Raw genomic sequence first — 25,801 nt, forward strand, 5'->3', positions numbered from 1 at the left:
TTTTACAGAAGAAAGGAAGTTTCATTTCTGGGTGAACAGTTCCTTTAATATAACACATATTGCCTTGCAGCAATCAACCACCTCCTCTATGTGCTATGGCTAGGAACATCTCTTACTCATAGCAAAATTACTGTAATACAAAAAAATGATGGCAGAATGCTTATAATTATGAAGTTAATTAACTTTCTTTACTCTTTCCTATGTTGGTGGCCTATTTTTTTCCTTATGCAGTCAAAATATGCAAGCAGTGTGTGCAATGAAGGCAATGTTCCCAAACATGAGAATGAGGAAAAATAAAAGATCACCTTTACTCTTTTTCTTGGTCTTGGATAGCAGAGAGGATCCCTGGAATGTCTGTAAAGCAGAATATATATATATTTATATTTAAATACAAATGGAGAAATGTTGGAAAATACATCAGGTGTAAGTGAAACGAGACAAAAATGTATCGACCATATTATTGGTCAACACATCCGATTCTCCCGAGTGGAATCACATGGAGGAAATGTATGAACATAATCTTTGAGCATCCATCCATCGTACAACAAATTAAAATCGGAGGCAACATCCGAGCAGATGAAGGCGCGAGAGACCAACAGCTAGTGAGAAGGAAGGCGTGAAGAGGCATAGAGAGAAAATAAATGATTTCTAACATCCTTGGCCCGTGTGTTTATTGAGCAGTAATTCTTGGATCAGCACACCCAGACCGAGCGCATATTTATGATCCGAGCCCTGTGGCAATTCTCCTCTGTGAAGAAACTTCCTGTGAGCTTGGGCACAAATTTAGAGGAAAACTTGTGTTGCTATGCTAACAGATTAGAGACAGTATCACTGACCTAAAGAAAACACTATCATCATGGTAATTGATTTATTGATATGTGCCAGAGGAGGGAAGCTGCTGTTGCCGAAGAGGAATAACTGAAATTGATTAATGGAACATGTTTAGAAACTCAGGCAACCAGTTTGTAGAATGTCTTTATTTATTCAGGAGTATCTAAATATACCGTGTCCATTTCTTGAAGATGGTTTTCTCATTGGTTTTTCAAAACTGTGGTTTTCCCAAGTATGAGTACTGGGTCACGTTCCAATACCATTTACCCTCTTTTACTCCACTTTTCTATCAAATTAAGCCCAAAAAATATAAAATGAAAAACATGATGGTGGTTTTCCAAGCATTTAACCTCATAACACACTTCAAAGTCAACGCAACTCCCTCCGAAAGCACTGTGTGAATCTCTTCATAGAAGGTGTGAATCGCAATTGCTGTGTGAACTGAAGCAATTTGTGAGAAAGGCTTAGACAGATGAAGACAAACTTCCCTGAGGATTCAACACCTAGACATGAATAAAGAAAAGTGATAGAGCAAACTATGACACAGCATACAGTGTATAATCAAAGAAACTAAATAATACATAGAAGGGTGAATGTCTACAGGCAATGCCCAATCTTGATTTGCAGAAATAAACGACCAAAGTCATAGTCTTGCTGAGTTAATGGCTCTGCCGACCCTTTGCTTGAAATGATCACTGGCAATCACTAAAATTGTGCAGGGGGTGTAGAGCAACTCCTACAGTGACTAAGGATCGTGTAACAGGCCTCATTCATTAAACACAAGCAGAACAATTCCTTTCAATCGTTCGTAAAACCATTCTTGTGTAGGATCGTTTTTACGAGTGACTTACACAGGAATTCGCTCTTCTTGTGCTTCATGAATGAGTCTAAATGTTGCAGAACCTCAAGCTTTCTGCAACGCATGAAGTCACTTGGATGATGAACAGAAACACACACCCAGAACAAATCCCACAAGACATGAACATGAGATGTGCATCAGCTACTGAGTCCAAAGATATTCTAAACTTCATTTCTTATGCCTCGGGAATCATGATATTCAGAGAAAGAGCATTATGGGACAACTACAACCCATGGGACTCAAGCAAACACAGTTCTTACATCTCATGTGGAGATGTAAGATGTGATGTGAAGATAAGGATGTGACATGGACATGGAATTGTTCTTCGAATTGCGTCCTACAGTCTACTCTTGTTGCCCTCTGCTATATCCATCTCTCTGTACTGTTTTCTTCTGAAATTGTTCTGTTCATCCCTTCTCTCAGTCTCTGATGTTGTGGGTCTCTTTCAGAACAGACATGGATTTGATCTCTCTACGATTGTTCAGTAACACATCGCCCTAGATGGCATGCTAAGACTTGACTTACAATTAAATGCCACATGGCAACACAGGCCCCCAATTCACATGACATATGGTACAAAACCTCTTCCGCTGGGATATCAACAGCTGACATATGCTGACATATGCAGCATGTGATGGCCTCAAAGCACATGCATTAACCTCTCTTGTTATATTTAAACCAAACCAGTAGGTAAACAGTACCTTCTCTGGGGGCTCTTTTTTCATTTTTGTTGTTTTCAAACAATGTGATAAAATCAATTTCCAAATGAATAAAGGCCTGTTCACACCAAGACCAATAAAGATAACTATAACAATAACTATATTAACATGCACACCAGCTGACAATATCATTCTGTTTATTCTAAGCACATGCTGCAGTTTTGTTCTCTACCGATTCTCAAGCTCTTTAAAGTTGAATGGTTTCTGATTGGCTGTCAACCGCTCTGAAAGTGATTTCCATCGATATTGTTTCTCTGTTATTATATAGTTGTGGTGTGGGCTCTGCTATTCTTTTATATTTAGAATGATTTTTAGAACTATATCTATATTTACATTTACATTTATTCATTTAGCTGACGCTTTTATCCAAAGCGACTTACAATTGCTATATATGTCAGAGGTCGCACGCCTCTGGAGCAACTAGGGGTTAAGTGTCTTGCTCAGGGACACATTGGTGTCTCACAGTGGATTCGAACCCGGGTCTCTCACACCAAAGGCATGTGTCTTATCCATTGCGCTACACCACCCCTATATCATTATCTTTATCATTATCATCCTTGGTGTGAACAGGGCATAAGACTGCAGGCACTGGGGTGTGTATATAGTTTTTCAACAGTCAGGCAAAATACTTTTGTGTGTGTGTGTGTCCAGAGGATGGAGGGAGTGAGCGAGGTGCTGGCACTGTTCAGACAAAATGCAGCTTTCTTATCAGACTGCAACGCAGGCAATAAAACACCACAGTAAACAATAGAAGCTGATGCAGTTACACAGCGCATACCAACAGAGGCAGCCTTATTAAATCAACGCCACACAGCTTTTCTTGCACCATCTTCTCCTCTGGCATCTTACTCATCTTTCATCTCACTAAACCCTCACTTCTAAATATCTTCCTCTCTATAATTATCATCTCTTCTGGTGTTCTCTTCTTGCATCTTCTCACATCATCTTGCATATTTATTTAGCTTTTTTGTTGTGCCTCTTCTTGTCTCCTCTCACTTCTTCGCACGTCTTACGATCTTGTCTCTTAACTTCTCGTCTTACCTCATCTCAGTTTCATCTTGTCTCTTCTTATCTCCTCTTACTTCCGCTAGTTTTGATTTTCCCCTCTCCCCGTTTTATCTAGCCGTTTCTCTTCTCTTCTGGTTTTGTCTCATATGGTCTCCTCTCACCTCTTCTCGCATCTTATGTTCTCTTATATAATTTGTCTCTTCACTTCTCATTATATCTCTTCTCTTCTGAGTTTATTTTATCTTATCTTGTCATGTCTTGCCTCATCAAGCCTCTTCTCTTTTTCATCTCATCGCATACTTTCTCTTCTTATTTCATTTCCTTTCCTCTCCACATCTCATCTCATTGTGTCTATTCTCTTCTGGTCTTATCTCATTTTTTTTTTTATCTCGTCTCCTCACACCTCTTCTCACATCTTATTTCCTCTTCTTATTTCATTTTGTCTCTTCACTTCTCATCTTGACTCTTCTCTTCTGATTTTGTCTCATCATCACATCACATCTTTTCTCATTTCATCTCATCTCTTCTCATCTCCTCTTACTGCTTCTCTTTTGCATCTTACAAGTACCTTCTCTTCTTGTTTCATTTCATCTTGTTGTGTCTCTTCATTGTCTCTTCTCTTCCCTATAATCATGTACAATTCAGAGTGTAATATGCAGATTATAAGTTAGTGGAGTCTCTAGAAAAGTCCATGAGCTACAGAAAGAACAATAGTAAGAGTGCTGAGACCAGCACATTGGTTCTGGTCCAAAATTATGGTGATGGAGTGGTCAGCACCCAAGTTTTCCCAACCCTGGCCTGTTCACCCTTTTACCCACATTAGGTCAGATGACATATGGACACAGATACATCACCCTGCTAGGTGTTTCTAAACAGAAGCAGCAGGTAAGATACACTGTGAAAGTCACTCTTACGCAGGACTGTAACACCCCAGCTGGAATTCACACTTCTTCATGAGGACCTATAATTAGGCATTTTGAAGGGGAAAAAAAGATACAGAGAGAGCCAAACACATAATCACTTCTCATGAGCTGGCGGGCATATCAAGATTTTAAGTACAAGATATTGACATGAGGACAGCACATGGTCGAATATTGGCTAATCACAGCTCTGTTTCAGATTGAGCTTGGCCAATCACGTCACTCCGTGCCCTGTGACAGATGACAACATGACTTAGCCCCGCCCACTGCTACTGAACCACCATCTGCCTACTCATCATCCATATGCACACTGTGACACACCACAACGAGTCACTTTTCCCTTGGTTATTAGTTTTCCCTTGGTGTTTCTGTGTGTGGTTATGGCTGCGTTGGTGTGTGTGCATTCTGAGAATATCGGCTGCCACGTTCCCTCTTAATAAACGACAGCCATATTTCACCTCCATTCCTAATAACTTCACACAAAGGATGGCTGGTCTCCACTGAGAAAACCTACCCACACACACACACATACACAGGGCCGAGCACACACCTCCACGCTGGCTAAAGGTAGAGGACTAACAACACACACACAGACACACAAACACAAACATTTATCCAGCATGTGGGTGTAAGTATGCATTCTCCTTCTTCACACCATGACCCGGTGCTTTCAATGAAAACTATGTAAGACTCTACCTGCAGTGATCACAGAGACCTTGATCGAGCACAGCGTCAGTGAAAGCAGCCAGGCCTTGAAGAATAACTCTTTGTTTGAGCAACAGAAAATAAAAAGAATTTTACTCACAGTCTCAGAGTTTAGCCCGATCCAGACTGCATGACACTCAAAAAGAGACTGAAATATACTCTTAGACAAAGAACTTGATTGAGGCATGTCGGATTAAAGGCGCACATACTACCACTCGATACGAACTCCCGTAATAGCACACTACAAAAAAAATGTCATTTGTATTTTGTGTAATTTGTGTGTAATTTATATTTGTTTTGTTATATATATATATATATATATATATATATATATATATATATATATATATACAGTGCAATGCATAAGTGAATACACCCATGCTAAAGTTGACTAAAAAGAGGAATAAAAAATCATATTTTGGAAATTGAACTTAATGCCTTAATTTAAAAAATTAGGAAAAATCCAACCTTTAAGGACACCAATTTTCTTTGTGAATGAATAATGTATCGTAAATAAATAAATGTTCTTCCTTAAAATACATGGTGCATAAGTGAGTACACCCCTATGTTAAATTCCCATAGAGGCAGGCAGATTTTTATTTTTAAGTATTTAAAAAAAAAAAAATTAGGATACTATGCATCCTGATAAAGTTCCCTTGGCCTTTGGAATTAAAATAGCCCCACATCATCACATAGCCTTCACCATACCTAGAGATTGGCATGATTTTATTTCAGTTAGCCTAAAAGCTAGTTTGATTTGCATTGAGAGATGATCTTATGGAAAGTACCCCATGCCAATCTCTAGGTATGGTGAAGGCTATGTGATGATGTGGGGCTATTTTAATTCCAAAGGCCAAGGGAACTTTATCAGGATGCATAGTATCCTAATTTTTTTTTTTTTAAATACTTAAAAATAAAAATCTGCCTGCCTCTATGGGAATTTAACATAGGGGTGTACTCACTTATGCACCATGTATTTTAAGGAAGAACATTTATTTATTTACGATACATTATTCATTCACAAAGAAAATTGGTGTCCTTAAAGGTTGGATTTTTCCTAATTTTTTAAATTAAGGCATTAAGTTCAATTTCCAAAATATGATTTTTTATTCCTCTTTTTAGTCAACTTTAGCATGGGTGTATTCACTTATGCATTGCACTGTGTATATATATACACACACACAAATTACACAAAACACACACACACACACATATATATATATATATATATTTTTTCTTTAATATAAATGTATAGAATATATTTGAATATACAGAATATATTTAAAGAATTGATATGTAAAATAAACATATCATAAAAATATGTACATTTTCAGCATCATTACTCCAGTCTTCAGTGTCACATGATCATTCTGATTTGCTGCTCAAAAAACATTTCTTATTGTTATCAATGCTGAAAACAGTTGTTTTTCAGGATTCTTTGATTAACAAAATTCAAAAGAACCGCATTTATTTGAAATAGAAATCTTTTGAAACACATTTGTACTGTCACTTTTGATCAATTTATTGTGTCCTTGCTGAATAAAACCATTCATTTCTTTAAAGAAAAATAAAACTGATCTTTTTTTTGAGGATGGTTAGATATTTTTAGAAATAAAAATAACAATGGAAAAGCAAGACAAAAACGTTTGCAGCCCAACACTATTCTGTTCTATTCAATATTCTCTGTGTGTGTTATAATCATGAAAGAAACAGGCTTGCATATAATTCCAATTCTTCCCGCAATCGCACACACAACAACTCCGGTGCCTCCAATGCATAATAATCTCATGCAACAATACACGTTACAACTATGATGGCCGCAAATAATCCCTGCCTTTAAATCAAAAGAACCAATCGCCTTAATGTTTTTTTTTTGTTACAGAAACATAAGCTTTGCAGGAGATTTTGTTAATTCCCATTCACGGAGATAGGTGCAGCACTAGCATGATTACAAACAGCGATGCCAAGATGGCCGCAGAATGAACTGACTCTCTTCAGAGGACTTTGACAGAAAACGTACTACTCACATGGTAAAGAGAGGTGGAGTCTGGGTTAGGCGTATTCATGGATTCCTGCCGGAGCACCTCCATTTGGAGGGTGGGGAGGAGGGCGTAGTGGGTGGGGCTTCCGCTCTTCTCGCTCTTCTTCTTTCCGCGTTTCCCTGTGTCTCTTTTCATGCTCCGGCCTGCCAGATCGGCAGCCTTCTCATCACTTATATACCTCAACAAAGAGTTTTCTGAGACAGAGAGAGAAAGAACAATTTCTTTAATAACAGTAGTTTTTAGTTTTTTTGGAGCATGAAAGCCCCATGTCAACATATGCACAGGGCCATCCTTAAAGGTGCAGAATGTGAGATTGACAGCAAACAGTTGAAATGGGAACTGCAGTCCAAATTAAAAATATTAGAGAGTTGTTTTCCCCGCCTCATCCTGCTCACGCGGGTTGCCAGATTGAGGACACGCAAAAGGAACGAGCGCAATTGACAATGAAATGCGAGGAGACTTTGATGTTTAAGTTGATGAGTTGATTTATTGATTTACGATGAGTTGATATCGCGTTTTATTATGCTCCCGTTCATAGAGATTTTTAGATGGGTGCGGAGGCTTTTTGGGTCGGGTAGAATCTGTGATCACTGACCCAGTTTGTTCATTGGCTTCCATGGCTGCAATATGCTGTGTTTTCAGCCAACTGGCAACCTGTGGTGGCAAAATACTATTGGGTAAATTGGCAACGTGCGATATCGCACAGACCAAAACAAAAAAGATATTCAGAGACGGAATGCACATTTCAAAGTAAAATAAATGGCTGTAGAGAGTTTTTCAGAGAAACGAGTATGTAAACTCAGCATGTTTTCTAAATATCTGCAAATATATTATGGTATTTTTATGCTGTAGTATAGTCAAAAACTTACATACAGCACCTTTAAGGCGGTGCAACTAGTGCGACTGCATCGGGCCCCGAGCTTTAGGGGGCCCTGCGGTGAACGGACCAAGGGGGAACACCCCACTTTCAATCATTTTACTGCAACCATTTTATTACCAGTTAAATCACAAGGCTACACCACCCGCTATGAGAGGGAAAAAATTCAACAATGTCACCATTTTATATGGTTAATCAGGCATTAGAGATTTTGTCTGGCATGTGCAGTAAATCAAAATTACATCTGTACAGCCAGTCCTTGTCAAACACTATGGACATTTTCCAGGTTGTGCTGTGTCAAATCACTGAATAAGCTTGCATTAGTATTCCATCAATCAAGCATCCCAAACCCCTCTCGAAATACTCCAAACCTCAATTGGCCAATCACAATGATTCATTCCCTCAATAGAGGTCTATCATTAGCACTACTTAAGCCTGTGCACTCTACCCAAATCAGTCGAATCCAATCAAACTCTATAGGCTTATTCTTGCCTAATGAGCATAACAAGCTGATTGGTCACAGCCATATTAGCGAGCCAAACCAACGGACTCCCAGCAGCCCTGATTTGAGCTCGTTCTTTGATTTAGGAACCACCGCAGCCATTGTTGGGCTTCCCTTCTCCCACGCCCAAGTCCACCGTTGCCCGGCAGCAGCCAATGGGACTTGAAACACTCAGGAGAGCTCCTGTCAGAGTTTCCATGGCAACAGCATGCTTCCAGAAGAAGTTCCCTCTTCTTTACGGCTCGGTTTCCCTCATGCTGATGAAAAAGTTGAAGAGGTGGCAGATTTTAAATTGCATAGATTCAGCCAGACAGGGATCACAACCTAGTAGAGTCATTATAAATCATAATTGAATTAACTGTAACTTCTTGAGTTGTAAAAATTGATTGAACTACAGTATAAAGCTCATTAAATGGACAAGAGGTGAATGGATCTAAAATGTCAGTTGGAAAGTTCTGGAAAATCTATCAACAACAAAGTACTTGTATGTAGGGCTGCACAATTAATCGAAAATAAAAACAAAATCGCGACATGGCTTAATGCGATTATCAAAACTGAAGATTTAAAAAAAAAGAAGATTTAAAGAGCTTCCTGTGGTTTTCCAGCGAAATAAAAGCTTCATGGTTTCATTTAATTTTAGTTTAAATATTAATTTTATACAGCCATAAATATTAGTATTGTAATTTTACAGTTGTACTATAAAACAAAATTATTATTATTATTATTATTTTATAGTCATATTGATATGTAATCACAAAAATCTGGGCTAAATTGTGCAGTCCTACAAATATGCACAGCAAGCCTGGATTTTATTTTATTATTATTTTAAATCACATTTTAAATTGCAATAGCAATTTTTTCCAGAAAAAAAAAAAAAACACTATTGGATTTATTTTTTTATTTTTTCAAATTGTGATTTTTTGAAAATCAAGCCTCAAACTGGATCGCATGGATTTTCTGAATTTTGAATGCAATGCCAGCTTTTCAGAGGATGGCTTTAGTAGAACAACCATTCTGACAGTAAAATACTATATCTGACAAATTACCCAGATTTCCAAGCTGTGGGTGACCTTAATACATCTTTATCCTCTCTGACCCTCTCTCCACTCCAACATTTTATTGCAATCTTCTTCCTACATCACTCTCGCCACCTCCTTCGAGTGCCTCTTTCTTCTTTTACCATCTTTCTTACTCTCAGCTAAACACCATCTGGCAACCTCAACACAAGCAGATTTTCTCCCCAGAGTTTTAAGGAAAAGAATGAGTCGAGAATGCCAGGAAATAAGAGAGCTATCAAAGCGCTAATCTCCACACAATGCGGATAGACGGAGGTGCATAACAGGATCAAATAGCAGCCAGGAGACACAGCCAGGTGATCATCCACCTCCTTTGCTCAAAAACACACATATAAAGACATACGAGTTCCACAAACGAGAGAAAAGAGAGGGGTTTGGGAGCAAGTCCTGGAGGAGACCACCGAAAGAAAACAGGTTAGCGTGGGAAAGCAGTGAGACACGACAAGAGTGAGTCACAACAAAAGATGCTGCCTCTGCATCCACAATGAAGATGGTAATAAGGAAGTGATGAAGATTGAATAAAACATGCTAACCAGCCAAACTTTATCCCTGAGCTCATAATATAAAAAAACACAATGATTAAACTTGATGAAAGAGCTTCATTGATACAAGCCATTGGTATTATCTGTCTATGGTATTGCAGTCCAACTATTTCTGTCAAGAGTTCTGGACTGTATTTCTAAAGCAACAGCCAGTTGAGACGGTCTCGGCACTAGCGCACACTGGCTCTGTGTTGGTGCTCAGAGACTGCCACTGTTATCCTGGCACTGCGTGCAGTGCGGCCACAGGAAGTAATCAGAAATGCCCAGCGCGGTTCAGAGCCACCATGCAGCGAGGAGAATTAGATCCATGGAAAACAGCTCAGCTAAACATCACTACTGAATAAGAGCCATGAGAATGTAATAACAAAGAAACTGAGAGAATCAATAAAGGGAGAATGAGAAGAATCAACTGATGGAAAACAAAGATGCATTTGAAACCTGAATAAGATATTCAGGATAAATACATTAAAAATTGATCCTATGTACTTATTATTATTATTATTATTTGAATTAAATGTATAAATTGTATTATTAATGATATTCTACTTTTAACTGTAAATAAAATAGACAATTAATGTCCCTTTTGTGATTCATCAGTGCATGTTCTAAAAAAAGAATATATATATTTCTTTTCATAATCTTCCATTAAAATGCAATAACGCTCTCCAGCTCTTTTTCTGCTGATGTAACCAAGGCTCTGAAGTTGGCAGAGCAAAAAAGACGTATAAATAAAACAAAACAAAACTAGCTGACCATATTTGTTTCTGAAATGTCAATTACTCAACATTAAGTTCTTATTGTTGCATAGAAACAATATCACAGTGTTATATTAAAAAGGCGCTTTTGCTCGTCTGATATTGTTTCAATACCACAGCCCACTTTTCACGAATCAATAAAATCCTGATGGTTAAAATCAAGGAAGAGATGCCAGCATAAAAATTCAAGGGGTTTCAGCAGTACCTTCCAGTGGGACATGCTATAATTTATCTACAACTATTTTAATCAAACATTTTCCAATTCATCAATATTTATTAGGCATGCTGTTTTATGGTCTCGAATATTTTTGAATATTTGTACTATTAAAATTGATTTGTCACACAGCATGACCATTTAAAATGAACAAATAAAAAGTTAATTATGACAAAAAGGGTTTGGACACTTTCTGATTGTCAGAAGGACCATGCTAATATAATAATATAATAATATATTATATATATTAATATACATGATCATTTTCGGATGCAACAATAGTGTCAAACAAGACCATCATAGACCGATGTAATAAAACTATGCCTTTCGTTACTCCATAGATCCACCTTTGAATGAACTGGTAGAAAATAATTTCAAAAATGCATAAGAAAAATAAAAAACCTATCTATGGAATGAAATTGATTTAATTCTTTAATATTTTATTTAACACAAAAAATGCTTAATTAAAAAAAGTATATCAAATAGCTATAAACAGACAAAAATAGGACACCTAAGATGGGCCACTCTTTGTAATCAGTTTGATGATTACATTTCCATAATACCTTTGCAGAGTAAAAAGGAGAATAATGAATAAAAACAAGAGAATAACCAAGTGTATTTACTGTAACTGACAAAAACCTCACCTCTCCGACCTTCTCTCTTCATTCTAGCTGGGTCCTCATAGTCAGGAACCCAGTTATACTCCACAGGCATAGAGATGGGCCTCATACGACCTGAAAACACACACATGTGAATGAACTCGCATCACATTCTGTGTGTGTGTGGAAAGACAAGGGATAGAAAGATGGAGGTAAACTGACAGTTCACAATCCATTTCTCCACAGACGCCAAGGTAAGTCTGTGCGAGTGTGTGTTTGTGTAAGACAAACTGTCACAGTTAATGTGTCCTCTAGTTTTCTAGGGAAGCAGCGGGCATGGAGTGTGTCAGCAGTTCTGTGCCACTGCAGAGGCTCACGCTGGCATTTAACGACTAGAGCTGAGTTCTCTGCTTTTGGATATAATGCTACACGCACACACACACATTCACAACAAAGTGCAGCCCAGCTCCCTAGAGTTTAATTACAGAAAATCTGAAACCAACTCCCCAAAGCAGGAAACTAGTTATAGACATGCTCACTTTTTTTGAACTTCGAAAAACATACAATCATACGTTGGAAAAACATCGAACACAGAACATATTTAGATTAGCAGAAGTTTCCCAAACCAGTTCTTTCTTCTGCAGATCTAAAACACTTTCTTATTAACAGTTTTCTTACAGTTATACATCATAATTGGGGTAAAGAATGATTATTTGCTCATTATGTGCTGTTCTACAATCAGCAGATGTTTATAGAAGTTTGGTCTGCGCCTCGAGTTAGTCGCTGGGTCAATATTCAGTCCCTCAGACATCTGCTGTTAAACCCAGTGGAAAATAACAAATTATTTTATGGTGTGTAGAAAGGCACAAACCAAATTCCCCATGCTAAAAGAGTAAATAACCCTGCTGCTGTACCAACTAAACTCCTTCTGAAATGAACTCATGGACAAAACTTTTTGTGTCTGTGTGTTAGAGCTGCACAATTCTGGATAAATTGAGAATCACAGTTTTTTGGTTTCAAACAGAGATCACAATTATCCCATGATTCTAAACAGACAACTAAACAAAATAGCATGTAATTTACTAGAGGTTCTGACAAATGTTAATTGCTGCAGTCTATTTAAAATGTTTAATGAATCTGAAAAAAATATTTAAAAAATTGGTTTGAATGAATGATTCAATGACTTACTCATAAATACTTTATTGTTTCAATACTGGATGAATCAGCATTTTTTGAACAAATCTCTTGAATGAATGATTCAATGACAAATACATTTTTTAACAGGAACTTGTCACTACCAGGTGGCATAACGATGTAATTGATACAATCGTTATGTGAAGCGCCTAGTTACTTTTAAAAGTTGATTCATTCTATTTGTTCACTTCCGTAGACATCAGTGTTTATATCCGAACTATAAACTTTTATCCAAGTTCTTCTGTGATAATATGAATATTTGTAACACAGAAATGATGATACTATGTGGTTAAAAAGATTGTTTGTGAAGTTGTTTCAAACTTATCCATGACAACTGCTCTCTCTGGGTCAGCGGCAGTGCCAACGCATATCCGAATGTTCCGCTGTGATTTTGTCAAAATTTTAACAGACACAGGCGAATCGTTGTCAATTAGGAATGAGATTGAGTGTGTGTTTGAATCGAGAACGCAATCTTTTAGCGATTAATCATGCAGCTCTACTGTGTGTGTGTGTTTGTGTACCATAAGTGGATGTGCTGTCTCGGCGGGACGTTGTGGGTCCGTGGCTGGGGTCGTACTCGTAGCAGTACAGGACGGCCTCCTCTTCCATTAGAGGAAATCGCCGTCTGTACTCTTGATCCAGAAATGAGTTTGGTGATTCAGACCCTTTAGCGACAGGTACCCCACCCTCGCTTGGAAGACTGCATTTTTCATCTCTAAAAACACAACATAACACAATATATTCAGATTGTATGCACACAGTAAGATTTCTTAATGATTTTGAAAGAAGTATCTTATGCTCAACACGCTGCAACTGAAGAAAACATGCAGATAGAAAATTTGGTTGCGTTGTGAGTATTTGCAGCTCGTTTCTGCATTTGGTTGCGTTTTGAGTATTTGCAGCACGTATCTGTATTTGGTTGCATTGCGAGTATTTGCAGTGTGTTTCTGCATTTGCTTGCGTTGTGAGTATTTGCAGCGCGCTTCTGTATTTGGTTGCGATGTGAGTATTTGCAGTGCGCTTCTGTATTTGGTTACATTGTGAGTATTTACAGTGTGTTTCTGTATTTGGTTGCGATGTGAGTATTTGCAGCACGTCTCTGTATTTGGTTGCGTTGTGAGTATTTGCAGAGCATTTCTGTATTTGGTTGCGTTGTGAGTATTTGCAGTGGGTTTCTGTATTTGGTTGCGTTGTGAGTATTTGCAGTGTGTTTCTGTATTTGGTTGTGTTGTGAGTATTTGCAGTGCATTTCTGTATTTGGTTGCGTTGTGAGTATTTGCAGAGCGTTTCTGTATTTGGTTGCGTTGTGAGTATTTGCAGTGTGTTTCTGTATTTGGTTGCATTGTGAGTATTTGCAGCGCGCTTCTGTATTTGGTTGCGATGTGAGTATTTGCAGCATGTTTCTGTATTTGGTTGCATTGTGAGTATTTGTAGTCTGTTTCTGTATTTGGTTGCGTTGTGAGTATTTGCAGCATGCTTCTGTATTTGGTTGCGATGTGAGTATTTGCAGCGCGCTTCTGTATTTGGTTGCATTGTGAGTATTTACAGCGTGTTTCTGTATTTGGTTGCGTTGTGAGTATTTGCAGGGTGTTTCTGTATTTGGTTGCGTTGTGAGTATTTGCAGCGCGCTTCTGTATTTGGTTGCGATGTGAGTATTTACAGTGTGTTTCTGTATTTGGTTGCATTGTGAGTATTTGTAGTCTGTTTCTGTATTTGGTTGCGTTGTGAGTATTTGCAGCGTGCTTCTGTATTTGGTTGCGATGTGAGTATTTGCAGCGCGCTTCTATATTTGGTTGTGTTGTGAGTATTTGTAGTCTGTTTCTGTATTTGGTTGCGTTGTGAGTATTTGCAGCGTGCTTCTGTATTTGGTTGCGATGTGAGTATTTGCAGCGCGCTTCTGTATTTGGTTGTGTTGTGAGTATTTACAGCGTGTTTCTGTATTTGGTTGCGTTGTGAGTATTTGCAGTGTGTTTCTGTATTTGGTTGTGTTGTGAGTATTTGCAGCGTGTTTCTGTATTTGGTTGCGTTGTGAGTATTTGCAGCACGAGTGTTGTCAAACTGATGATGTTTTTTAATTTGCTGGTGTTTTTTTTTTTTTCAATTTGCATGTGTTTTCTTCAGTTGCAGTGCATTGAGCTCTCTCAGCCACTGTAAAAAAAAAAAACAGTAATATTTTGATATTATATTTCAATTTAAAATGATTTCTACTTTAATGTATTTTAAAATGTAATTTATTCCTGTGATGCAAGCCATTACTCCAGTCTTCGGTGTCACATGACCCCAAACTTTTCAATGGTAGTGTAGATCAAATATTACACAGATTACACAGGTCATTCACAAATCGCAACAGTGTTGATGTCAAAACCATCAGCTCATTAACATATGCCCACCCACGTATACATTCTAATACTTATACAGTCTTCCACAATAAATTTCGCCAATACAGAGAGCCAATCAAAATAGCAAAACAGCTTGTTTAATTCTAAGGATGTGAGAAAGGGTGAAAATTGTCATGATAAAGATAGTGTTTTTGATGTATGAAACCTATACAGGTGAACTTCATGAAAAAAGCAGCAAAAGTGTAAAAAAAGCCATTACTTAATGAGTTACCTGGGTGTGTACGGCTCAGATGGAGGGGGCGGGATATACAGATCTTGGAGGGCGGAGCTATCACGCTTTGAGGGTGTGCTGATTGTGCTTGTGGGCGTGGCCGAACTGCTGGTTGGACTCCTGGGAACAACTGGCTGCTGGGCAGACAAGATAATTGGATTAAAGATCAAAAGTTCACTTCTACTACGAGCTAAAACTACTGGTAAAACGTCTACAGGGCACAACTAAATGTAATAATGGAGCTCTGTTCCAGGACGTGACCCAGACACTGATATCTGCAGACAGTCACAAGGGCAAGGCATAGAGATTAATAGGTCCCTAAGCAGTGAGACGGCGGCGCAGTCCCTCTGCAGTGCTGTCTGCAGTAAACAGTGCACTGGGATCTCTGGGTCAGGATGCTTTGACATAATGAGTGGGAGTCTATGGAAACATTCATGGCATCTCCACAGAACACAATGACTTCAGAGACTATAGACGTGTGATTAGTGTCTCCAGTGAGCTGAAAGGCTGGGGACAGGGGTTGTGACACAGACAGCACATTTGAATGTACACACACACGACATGCACAAAGAGACACGTGCAAATAATCACAGTGCAATGAGCATGTAAGATGACAGCCGCCAAAGTGCAGATCTGTTTGGGAGTGGTTGGGGAAAATGACTAAAAGTTTAGTCTAGAGTCACAAGTCTAGAACTAAACTTGAATCCTCCAGCAAAAGCCGATTAAAGCTAATCTGCTCTCTCTGGCACAGACACAAACACTTTCAGGTGCCTTTTATAAAGCAGTTTGAGGTAAGTGATGTTAGTGCAAATGACTTAAAAAGCAACGCAAGAACCGCAAAAGCAACTCTGATACCCAGCAGTCCTGTTATAAACACAAAATAAACTCTTTTGATGGTTGTGATACAACATTTCAGTAGGAAGAAGTGCACGAAAGAAAATAAAGAAATTCCCCTAAAAGAAAGAGCCGATTCGGAACTGCCTGAAACAAGTCGTCAGTAATTCCAATTTTCTTCCTGCATGAACCTACGTAGGTTTGTAACAAATTTGCATGATACCAGCCTATGGCCTTCATTGGCTGCCCACAAAAAACATCTGCTTTGACCCGCCCTCAAACACTGTAGTTGTAGCTGAGGCTTGGGAGAGTTTGGTTCATGTTGTAGACATGTCAAGTTGATGCTGTTGTTTGTGCTGCGAAAGCAAATCGCTACACATGCACTTCCAAAGGATGAGGACTTGGCCTCGAATTGATACAGTAAAACCAACGCCATCATTACTGTTTGTGTATCACTTTGTATACAAGTACTGAGGAAGCCTACCGAGATGAAATTCAGATATAGTAATGGGTGTTTTGTTTCCGACGCATAAGTGGTAGACCAATCACAACAGACTGAACCATCTGGCCAATCAGAGTAAAGTAGGCTCTGAGAAAGAAGGGGCTTTCAGATGCTGTGAGAAAAGTGGTGATGCTGCAATGTATATTATAAGAAAATTAAAGTGTTTTTTGACCTTGGGTGCATATACATCTATTGTAGGAGAAAATTAGGAACCTTTAAAATAGCATAATTGGGGCACTTTAAATGATAAAGATTAACTTCAAGTGAGCGATAGATAGGGTTGGGAATTGAATATTTGAGGTCAGGAATCGGATACTTGTCATAAAATTTTAATTTCGATTCCTCTTATCAATTCCTGTGCAACTCTTAAAGTGACAGCAACTGCGCTCTCGATAATAACACTAATCAAACAACAAAAGACAAAGAGAAAATTCACTCGTTCCTGACTGAATAACTTTTGTAAGTATATTTGTAATGTATATTTTATTTATAAAGTGCAGTGTCATTTTACATTTGGTTACAGTTTCTGTACCGGAATACCTGAAAATCTTAAAACATTATTTCAATCGTATCTTTGTTCAGTTGTATCTTTTGTTGTCATCGCTAATTTTCTATTTGTTCTTTTTTAATTACTGAGTGTTTTTAATTTTCTTTAATAATGCTTGAAATTTATATAAGTTAGGCTAGTTGTTTTTCTATGGTAGGCTATTTTTAAACCACAGACCTTGCGTAAGTGTTCTTTAGCCTGTTGATTTTTGTTCATGATATTCAACTACAGTACAATTAAATGTTTTGCAATAAGATTAAATGTGAATGATATGGTTGTTGTTTTTTTTACCTTTTAGGAATCGAAAATAGGAATCGATAAGAATCGGAATCGATAAGCAGAATCGAAATTGAAATCGGAATCGTTAAATTCAAACGATACCCAACCCTAGCGATAGATGATGGCAAAGGTAATCTAAATGTAAAACTGTCCAATTAAATATCCAGTAAAGACCCATAAATAAATGTAAACTGTTCAGCTGCTGATTTATGAAAATAATGCTGAAAAAAACATGATTTATGTATAACACTGCACAAACAGGCCATTCACAAATCGCAACCATGGTGAAGTCACGACGATCAGCCCATTAACATATTCCCACCCACATATACATATGCAGACCTGTTTTGGAGTGGCTGGAGAAAACGACTAAAAGTTTAGTGTAGAGCATTGGACCCCCATTGTCCACACCAATATCAATAACCTACAGTAACATGAAAGATGTATATTTATTATAAAAATAACCAAATACTAGGAAATATTTAAATTTTTAGTTGTTTTAGCTTATTTTAATAGTCTAGAGTCACAGGTATGGAGCCAAACTTGAATCCTCCACAAAAAGCCGATTAAAGCTAATCTGCTCAGGGAGCGGGTGGCAGATAAAGGGGGAAAGTGCAGCCCATATGATGAAAGCTTTGGGGACAGGGCATTTTGAATCCTACCTGCAGGGCCAGGGGCTTCCATCTCATGTTCTTTAGTAGGGCTGGGGCGGAGGTGAGCGTGCTCTGGGGACGCTTTTTCAGGGTCAATGTCACACCGGCAGGGTCCCCACGCAGAGAGCTTACCAAGTTTTTCAACTGCCAGCCCACCTACAGCAACAAACACAGGGTCAACATACAAAGACTCGACAAGAACGCCACACAGAGACGTCACCTAACAAGCAACTGCTAGGAAATGCTAACTTTCGTCTCTCTATATTCGCCTATGGTGAACAATGGAGAGAATATAACTATGTACCACACACACATGCTTCCTGACACACAGTATATATTTGGATGAGTATACACTAATAAGGCGTGATGTTTGCTTATCTTTCAATTTATTCAACATTGAAGTCTACGGAAGAACTTGACATTCCCTGGAAATGTCATTATTTGAGCCTTCGTTTCATAATATATTATGTGTAAGCCTGAATGATGAACCAAATGCCTAATGTGGAAAAATTCATAAAATAATTCAAATGAATGTTAAAATATTTTAATATATATTTTATTAATATATTTTAATAAATAAAAACAAAAGATAAATAAAAGAAGTTTATACACTGACTCTGTACAATATATATATTTATAATGGTTTAAATAATTCTGTTACGCTGTTTTAAAATGCTTACTGAGCCGGTTAATAGCTAATAGCTAGAGGCAATTGTTTAAATATAATTTTAAAATAATGTGACACTATATGCAAACTATACATTTTTAAAGATGTTTATATTACAGATGAATTATTAAACTACATTAATTCATAATATTCCACAGTTCAGTAACGTAAAAAGGCTGTGCAGTGCACCACAAGTGATTTTACATTGATTAAGATGTGCTGTTAGATACAAAGCCACTAAAATATGATAAAAATCATTGTACATTATTACTGACTCAAGTGGCGTAAAGTGACAATAGCAACATGTGAAAACTGGGGTTTTCAAGGTGGGGTCCAGGGAATAAAATAAAATAAAATAAAATAAAATAAAATAAAATAAAATAAAATAAAATAAAATAAAATAAAATAAAATAAAATAAAATAAAATAAAATAAAATAAAATAAAATAAAATAAAATAAAATAAAATAAAATAAAATAAAATAAAATAAAATAAAATAAAATAAAATAAAATAAAATAAAATAAAATAAAATAATGTAGAAACGTTTAATATAAAATTATTACGGGTTTGGAACGACATATGGGTGAGTAATTGATGACACAATTTTTTGGGGTGAACTATTTTTTGGGTGAACTATCCCTTTAAGACATAATTTAATGTGTTTATTAAGCAGTTTACTGTTGGCTAGTCCCCAAAATGTATGTGGTTTGAGGTTTTACTATCCTTTAATATCCTTGTAGGGACATTTATTACCCACAATGTACGCAAAACTTGACCCACACACACAGTTTACACTAAGTATGCCCTTCACAGACAGACACAACCACAATACACAACCACAAATACACACACTAAGATGGGCTGGAATCGCTGGATATACGGGACCTGATCCTGTAGCGTATGGGGACTAATCACAGATGTTACATAGAGCAGCTCCCACAACGCACCATTCCTGAAGGCTCGCTGAGGTTGTTCCTGAGCAAGAACCGCTCATTGTTACGGTAATTGTTTGTCTGTGTGTTTTTTGCTACAAGCCGAATTCGTAACGCTTATCGCACATTAGAGGCACTTTTATCCAATTATGAAGGTGATGACAATCTAATTACATGAAGATTAATGAGGCCTTAGTGTTGCTTTTGCAACACAAAAAGAGCTCAGCATCCCTCACCACGGCGACAAGATGACTGAAGACAAACAAGAAATATTCTGTTGAATTCTGATGCCTTGAGGTAAAACAGAAGGAAAAGAGCTTAAATCTGAACAGAGTTGTCAGAAGTCAGTGTAATCAAAGTGGAACATTTAGATTTCTGCTTTTGTAACTTCATTATACATGCCACCACTTGAGAGTAAAATTCAAATATTCAAAGAATTATTCAGCACCTCATACACATCAAACACTAAGGGAATAATTTCAAACAGAATTGATTTCACAAGCTGAAATCCATGTGCAATTATGGACACACAAATACAGTATACGCAGAAAAGGCTCTTTATCAACTCTTTGAAGGCAACTCCACATGGTATGATCACTGGAGTACCTATTGACGCACTCCATATTCACAAAAAAAAAAAAAAAAAATCACTCAAATACGACCATCCTTAAAAACACACTCCACAGTCCTTAATTTATAGCCTCTTATGCCCTTGAAACACCCTCCAGTCTCATTCAGAAACACCATAACACACTCAATCAGCATTGTGAATTTTGTCAAATTGGAATATAGTTGCCCCAGTCCTAGAAATGAGCTGAAAATACATCAAGTAATACTTGAAATATGTTTTAAACCTCTTGGTGCTTTAACAAGGACACATTAAAGCCCTTAAATTCAAATGGAACTCATTTCAGTCCCATAATTCTATACACAATCACAGAGGAAGGGGGCAACCGCTGTTGAATGCAAAGTGAGACTTACATACATAGGGGAAAAACTGATGGATGAATGGGTGGATGGTTGATAAAATAGAGGTATAAATGAGCCAAGTGGATTGAATGACTAAGAGAGACTCACCACTGTCTGATGGTTCACCTGGATGACCTCATCCCCTGCGTGAATCTTTTTACAGCGATCTGCTGGAGACTAAGAAAGAGATGCAAAGGAGAGATATAAAAAGACAGAATAAAAGGGGCAAAAAAAGTCAAATGCAATATTCTAAGTATTGCAATTACATCTAAGAATTTGTTAGATGCTTTTACACAAACATTACCTTGCATTTAAGGAATACACTCCGGGTCAAAAATATAGAATAATTAAAGGATTAGTTCAAACTAAAAATGAAAAAACTGTCTTCAATTACTCGCCCTCATGTCGTTCGTTCATCTTCGAAACACAAATAAAGATATTTTAAATGAAATCTGAGAGATTTCTGTCCCTCCATTGACAGCTACTCAACTAGCACTTTGACGCTTCAAAAGGTTCATAAAGAGATTGTAAAACTAATCCATATGAATCGAGTGGTTTAGTCCAAATATTCTGAAGAGACACGATCACTTAATATTATGAACAAACTGAATCTACGCTTTTATTCACATATAAAATTAATCAGCGAACATAAACCATACGAAGCTCAAACATGCTCCGTAACACACAAGAATGGTTCTCATTGGTTCTCTCACATCAAGCAAACATGCTTGAGCTTTCGTTTACCATATCTGATATGTGCGTTGATGAACATATGTAAATAAAAGCCTAAGTTCAATCTGTTTAGCGTATAAAGTGATTGTGTTTCTTAAATGTTACGATCTCTTTATGAACTTTTTTAGCATCAAAGTGGTTGCAAAGAGGTTACAAAGTTGCGTGGACTGTCAATGGAGGGACAGAAATCTCTCTGATTTTAATAAAATATCTTCATTTGTGTTTCGAAGATGAACGACAGTTTTATTGGTTTGGAATGACATGAGGGTGAGTAATTAATGACAGAATTTTTTATTTTTTGCTAATTTTGCTGTTCAAACTATCCCTTTGATATTTTTTTTTATATTTTTGAAAGTCTCTTATGCTCACCAGGGCTGCATTTATTAGATGCAAAATATTGTGAGATATTATTACAATTTAAAAATAACTTTTTAATATATTTTACATTTAATTTATTCCTGTGATGCAAAGCTGAATTTTCGGCATCATTATGCCAGTCTTCAGTGTCACATGATCTTTCAGAAATCATTCTAATATACTGATTTGGTGACTCAAGAACATTAAAAAAATCTTAATAATTATTACAAACGTTTGACCGGTAGTGTACATTTTATCAGTTTATGCATTCCCTGGGAATTTAACCCATGACCTTGATGTTGCCAGCATCAGCTTGACACTCTACTGTTTGAGCTACAGAAATTGCATATAAAAGCAGTCTGGTATTTTAATTATGCGCATGATATCATAGTTATAGTGTACTGTAAATAGAAAAAACAATGAGCATAGAGGAGAGATACAAAATGAATGTGGATAGAATAGCTCTGATAATTTGGTCTGATGAGAATTTGATGGGATATGAGATCATGTTGAAATCTATAGTTTGACTTCTGAATCTGCACAGTTTGATATGAGATTAAATTGATAACAAATGAAGATTTCTCAGACAAATGGAGGTTTCTCATTTGACATATCTGAGCACACATCTCTTGAGATAAATAATCTGAGAAACCTCTATTTGTCTGAGAAATCTTCATTTGTTATCAATTTAATCTCAGTGCGGTCTAAGAGATGCAACTGAAATATGACAAATTAAATGTATATATTGTGCCTTTTTCTTTTCTATTGCAGTATACAGGGCGATTTCCACCCACTATTAGAGCTACAACAAAATCTAAGAGCTTTCAATCGGTGGATCTTTATTGAGAGCACTCCTGTCTGTATAGCTCTCTCTCTCTCTCTCTCTCTCTCTCTCTCTCTCTCTCTCTCTCTCTCTCTCTCCTGCTGTTTGGTTTGATCATGTGCAATAATAGCTGTACAATCAATCGCTGAGATTTATTAGTTTTATCTGCAGCATAATGGACATTATAAAGACACATGAATTAGAACACACACATTAACACTGACTGCCTCTTACCCCCTCTGTGGTTCCTGTGATAACATGAAGTCCATCATATGTGGATTTGATGTACATTCCCTTAAGATTTAAGAGACAAAGGAAAAAGACAATAGACTAGAATGAATAATCTCCATTTCTTCCTTTTTCTGTCTCACACTGAAGAACATTTCAAATCCCTTCTGGTTTATTCATGTGAAATTACTTTTTTAATTAATTTTTGATCACATATCAACACAAGCATGCATACACACATATTCGCTCATTAGGACAAGGATTAGTGTTGGGGAAATTACTTTTAAACTGTTTGCCAAGCTACACAAGTTACTTATAATCACAATGAGTTCAGCTACACTGCTGACTGTAAGCTATACAGCTAACAAAAACTACATTAAAGCTTTTAAAGTGGCAATATAAACAGAAATCTTTTGTAACATTATCAATATCTTTACTGTCAATTTTGATAAATTTAATGCATCCTTGCTGTTAAAATTAAAAGCATTAATTTCTTCTTTTTTTATCTTAAAGACCCCAAACTTTTAAACAGTACAGTATATGATATATTAGTTATTAAGAATATTTTAAATAAAATAATTAATAGCATTTAATATGTATTTAAATGTGACAGCATTAACATGAAGTTATGAACAAATACATTTACATTAAATCTCTAAGCAAATGTAATCTAAATAACTGAATTAAAAACATAGTAAAAACAGCAGTAATTAGAACAGCGGCCAGCAGCAAAGTATTTATGTGTGATCTTACCAGACCCTCTGTAGGTTTAATATTAGCCAGTTGAACCACCTCCAGATGTGCCGACTGGGAGACCAGGGGGTCTGACGACAGTGAGATGATGTGGTCACATACTCCAGATAATGTCTTACACTTCAGAAAGAGAAAAAGAGAGAGCATATCAATTCTTTTCTGCACTGGGTGATCATTTATTAGATATAACTCAGCCTCATTAATATGATGTAATTTAGGTTTATAATTACATCTAAATTGCACAGACTAGTACATTTTAATGCTCTGCCATGACCCTTTAAGTTTGACGTTGACTAGTTGCTGATCATGGCCAATAGAGGGCGCAACAGGATAAGAAATTTTTGAAGTACACATTTTACGTTACGTTTGCAACAGTTAAAATGACAAATAAATGCATAGCTCCTCAAGATATGTTTGATTATTCTATATGGATATGGATGCTCAAAATTGATTGGGTGAATGCATATTTTAAACAAGTTATTGTACACGCAAGTTAATCACATTTCTAAACTAATGCGCTGCTGTATTGTACACACGCACATACATACAGAGAGTAACTCGCACATCACTTGCAGATCGCGCGCACAGAGAAACATTTAGTAGCGCAGAAATGTATTGTCGACACTATTCTGTGATTTATCAATAAAATAGCTTAGAAACTGAAAAATTCTAGCATTAGAAATAGCTTAGAAACTAAAATACACAGCTATGGATTTTATTAATAGAGAGACAGCCAGGTAGAATTAATTCACACACAATCGCTCTCTCAGTAATGCACTCATACAGTATAAATGTAATCTTTATCTGCTTTTTCTGTATCCGATTTAGAATGAGCAGAAATCTGTGAGAAATATAACGACCCAAAGACAAAAGAACTGATAAAAATAAGCTGTTATGTAGGAGCAATAGCCTTGTGGGTGTTCATCAATGACGTCATCAGCGATTTTAGTCAACGTCGACTCGACTTTAATCACATACATGTAAATGTCGACTTAAAAAATCTTAAGTCGTTCAACTATGTATTGTAGCAACCTACAGTAATTATATCTACAGTGAGGAAAATAAGTATTTGAACACCCTGCTATTTTGCAAGTTCTCCCACTTGGAAATCATGGAGGGGTCTGAAATTGTCATCGTAGGTGCATGTCCACTGTGAGAGACATAATCTAAAAAAAAAAATCCAGAAATCACAATATATGATTTTTTAACTATTTATTTGTATGATACAGCTGCAAATAAGTATTTGAACACCTGTCTATCAGCTAGAATTCTGTTAAACCTGTTAGTCTGCCTTTAAAATGTCCACCTCCACTCCATTTATTATCCTAAATTAGATGCACCTGTTTGAGGTCGTTAGCTGCATAAAGACACCTGTCCACCCCATACAATCAGTAAGAATCCAACTACTAACATGGCCAAGACCAAAGAGCTGTCCAAAGACACTAGAGACAAAATTGTACACCTCCACAAGGCTGGAAAGGGCTACGGGGAAATTGCCAAGCAGCTTGGTGAAAAAAGGTCCACTGTTGGAGCAATCATTAGAAAATGGAAGAAGCTAAACATGACTGTCAATCTCCCTCGGACTGGGGCTCCATGCAAGATCTCACCTCGTGGGGTCTCAATGATCCTAAGAAAGGTGAGAAATCAGCCCAGAACTACACGGGAGGAGCTGGTCAATGACTTGAAAAGAGCTGGGACCACCGTTTACAAGGTTACTGTTGGTAATACACTAAGACGTCATGGTTTGAAATCATGCATGGCACAGAAGGTTCCCCTGCTTAAACCAGCACATGTCAAGGCCCGTCTTAAGTTTGCCAAGGATGATCCAGAGGAGTCATGGGAGAAAGTCATGTGGTCAGATGAGACCAAACTTTTTGGTCATAATTCCACTAAACGTGTTTGGAGGAAGAAGAATGATGAGTACCATCCCAAGAACACCATCCCTACTGTGAAGCATGGGGGTGGTAGCATCATGCTTTGGGGGTGTTTTTCTGCACATGGGACAGGGCGACTGCACTGTATGAAGGAGAGGATGACCGGGGCCATGTATTGCGAGATTTTGGGGAACAACC

General features: G+C 37.2%; 1 protein-coding gene across 10 annotated transcripts in view; it reads right to left on the reverse strand.

The window, feature by feature from the left end:
- Nucleotides 1-25,801, reverse strand: part of cnksr2a (connector enhancer of kinase suppressor of Ras 2a) — an 86,612-nt gene that overhangs the window by 18,351 nt on the left and 42,460 nt on the right. For 5 of the 10 annotated variants that reach the window (XM_084102258.1, XM_084102256.1, XM_084102253.1 and 2 more), the window contains exons 6-14: nt 23,730-23,849; nt 22,983-23,042; nt 20,945-21,013; nt 18,278-18,424; nt 15,454-15,590; nt 13,365-13,558; nt 11,695-11,784; nt 7,070-7,278; nt 306-354 (exon numbers count right to left, since the gene is read on the reverse strand). In XM_084102258.1, coding sequence (XP_083958384.1) covers nt 306-354; nt 7,070-7,278; nt 11,695-11,784; nt 13,365-13,558; nt 15,454-15,590; nt 18,278-18,424; nt 20,945-21,013; nt 22,983-23,042; nt 23,730-23,849 — 1,075 coding nt within the window. The remainder of the gene's footprint in view (nt 1-305; nt 355-7,069; nt 7,279-11,694; nt 11,785-13,364; nt 13,559-15,453; nt 15,591-18,277; nt 18,425-20,944; nt 21,014-22,982; nt 23,043-23,729; nt 23,850-25,801) is intronic. The other 5 variants (XM_084102260.1, XM_084102259.1, XM_084102257.1 and 2 more) reach the window with 2 other exon arrangements.

Source organism: Abramis brama, assembly GCF_963993115.1.
Source record: "Abramis brama genome assembly, chromosome: 24".
Classification (NCBI taxonomy): Eukaryota; Metazoa; Chordata; class Actinopteri; order Cypriniformes; family Leuciscidae; genus Abramis; species Abramis brama.